We start from the raw sequence: 2,711 nt of genomic DNA on the forward strand, positions 1-2,711 counted from the left end.
ACTCTTTTCCTGATTACAAATGGTTAGACTACATGTACACTGCATTTGGTTCCTTACCTTGTTCTTCTGAGACATCAATATCATCTATTATAAAAATACTGTAAGTACATGTATACCACACATGAAAATTTACCAATCGTCAGTGGAGAGTCAATGATTTCTTCTGCAGAGCAATACATGAATGCATGTTATTGTATTCATAGAAGCTTACCATTGCTTTCTGAATCTTTGACGTGGACTACATATGTACAATAAACTACATGTACACATTGTTTACAAGTTTACTTTCATTGTCGAGTGAGACTCGTGTCTCCTGCTGTACATTATGAGTTCAGGTATGACGAAAATTACTTACCTTCTTCATATTTAAGACCTAAACCTGCTAAAGTAGAGCAACAGGTAAGGTAAACATGTACATTTACACAAGCTTACAATCTGTCTGAAGTCCTTGTGACACTTTTCCTGATTACAAATGGTTAGACTACATGTACACTGCATTTTGTTTATTACCTTTGTCTTTACAGGCATCAATTTTATCTGTAACAAATATACTGTAAGAACATGTATACCACACATGAAAATTTGCCAATCGTCAGTAGAGAGTCAATGCTTCCTTCTGCAGAGCAGTGAATGAATTCATTGAAGCTTACCATTAGTGGCTGTACCACAAAAATTACCTTTAGATAATGCATCTTTCTTGATACTTCAGTTTATAAAAATATAATCTTTACTGATTAACAAAAATTAAATAAATTACCTCTTTGCTTTGCTTCTCCTCACCAGCATAACCCTCTCCAAACAGCTCAGTTTTCTGTGCTTCTTAACATGCTTCTCTATGTCTAGCACTAGAACTAGACAATAGTCACAAAGAGTTTCCTAAAAGAAATTTGTCTTTTAAGATATAAAGACACTATAAAAGTACCATTAGAACAGCAGCAATAAGTACTTCAAATTCAAATTTGTTTATTTTTGTTGCTATGGAGATAACCGCGTTTTTAATCAATTGTGCGGGCGTTAATTAATGATTGGGCGTGGTCTCGAGGGAAATCTAAATAGAAGGACATTTTCACCCTTTTCTCAGTTTGTCTCTAAAGAACAAGCTTAAGACATATATGATAAGCAGAATAGGACCAATAGAAGAAGTTCACAGAGTGAAATTGCTGTGTTCAAACGTTTTTACTCATTTTAAAAAAATTCTATGCTAAAGCATTGTCATATATGCTCATTACACTTCAGAATAACAAAATAACAGCAACAGGAAACTTGCAATAAATAAAATACAAGTTGCAGCCATGTTTTATTAATGTAACTAAACACACATGGCAGAAAAAACTACATTTTTGCTGTTCCCTAAGTAAAGAAATAAGGACAAGAAGATGGCGTGGCCTAAAGGTAGTAATACTAGGGTATCTTCATTGCCTATTTACTCGACTACTGAAATAATAAAAGCTCCCATTAATTGCTTGCTTGGCTAGCAATTAAAAGGTCACTGGCTAAGGCAATGGGTCCATCCTCTGTGTAGAGCCATGTGTATATGTATTAGCACATAAGCAGTCACGATGAGCTCATATAATATCAGATTCACTTTGTAGCACAGATAACCATTGGTATTGATGACATTAATGTGTACAAGTAGTTTCAAGTCTTAGCTAGCAAGCCTGAGGTCACTGCATAAGGCAATTGGTCTATCTTCTGTGTACAGCCATGTGTATATGGATTAGCACACAAGCAGTCACGATTAGCTCAAATAGTATCAGATTCACTTTGTAGCATAGATAACCATTAGTATTGATGACATAAATGTGTATATGTAGTTTCAAGTCTTAGCTAGCAAACCTGAGGTCACTGGCTAAGGCAATTATCTATCCTCTGTGTACAGCCATGTGTATATGTATTAGCACATAAGCAGTCACGATGAGCTCATATATCAGATTCACTTTGCAGCACAAATAACCATTGGTATTAATGAAATTAATGTGTCCATGTAGTTTTAAGTCTTAGCTAGCAAGCCTGAGGTCACTGGCTAAGGCAATGGGTCTGTCCTCCGTGTACAGCCATGCGTATATGTATTAGCACATAAGCAGTCACGATGAGCTCATATAATATCAGATTCACTTTGTAGCATAGATAACCATTGGTATTGATGACATTAATGTGTACATGTAGTTTGAGGTCTTAAGGCTGGTTTACATAGCGACGCTAGGCCTTGCGTTTCGTCGCGTCCATCCATTTGCGTTGCTTTGTGAACTATGTGCGTTGCGTTGGCGCATGGGGTTGCAGCATGTTGCAACGCGACGTAGCGATGGCTACAAAATCTATCTGGACGCCTTAACGCATCTAATCAACCAATCAGATCCGTTCAACCACGTGTCTGTAAAATGGCTGAGGAAAAGTTGATTGAAGCTGTGCGTTCATTTCCATGCATTTGGCAAGTTAGCAACAAAAGCTATAAGGACATCAAGGCAAGAGAGAATGCTTGGAAAGCCATTTCTGAGCAAGTTAGTATAAAACTAAGTATGATTGATGTATAAAATCACCAATAATAGTTGTAATGTATTTTATTGGACCTATTAAATGCTTTTTATGGGACCCCAAACTTACTGTTTTACTTATTGTACTGTTACATCCTTTTAGTCTATCTCTAGATGTCTTGTAAAGTTATTGTTATATTGTCATTAGTGTTACAGATTATTTATTATTAATTTTATAGG

General features: G+C 36.0%; 1 protein-coding gene and 1 long non-coding RNA gene across 2 annotated transcripts in view; both read right to left on the reverse strand.

Annotated features, from left to right (window-relative positions):
• Window positions 1-72: 72 nt before the first annotated feature.
• On the reverse strand, window positions 73-244 carry LOC109585126 (uncharacterized). The gene is made up of 3 exons (XR_002186336.1): window positions 212-244; window positions 134-163; window positions 73-84 (listed from the first exon to the last, which is right to left on the reverse strand). It is a non-coding gene; the product is annotated as an uncharacterized LOC109585126 (long non-coding RNA).
• A 509-nt stretch (window positions 245-753) lies between these two features.
• Window positions 754-2,711, reverse strand: part of LOC105314061 (protein ALP1-like) — a 4,091-nt gene continuing 2,133 nt past the window's right edge. Inside the window, exons 4-5 of the mRNA XM_011407987.2 lie at window positions 923-975; window positions 754-876 (exon numbers count right to left, since the gene is read on the reverse strand). Coding sequence (XP_011406289.2) covers window positions 754-876; window positions 923-975 — 176 coding nt within the window. The remainder of the gene's footprint in view (window positions 877-922; window positions 976-2,711) is intronic.

This window comes from Amphimedon queenslandica, unplaced genomic scaffold (assembly GCF_000090795.2).
Source record: "Amphimedon queenslandica unplaced genomic scaffold, v1.1 AMPQUscaffold_13116, whole genome shotgun sequence".
NCBI lineage: Eukaryota > Metazoa > Porifera > Demospongiae > Haplosclerida > Niphatidae > Amphimedon > Amphimedon queenslandica.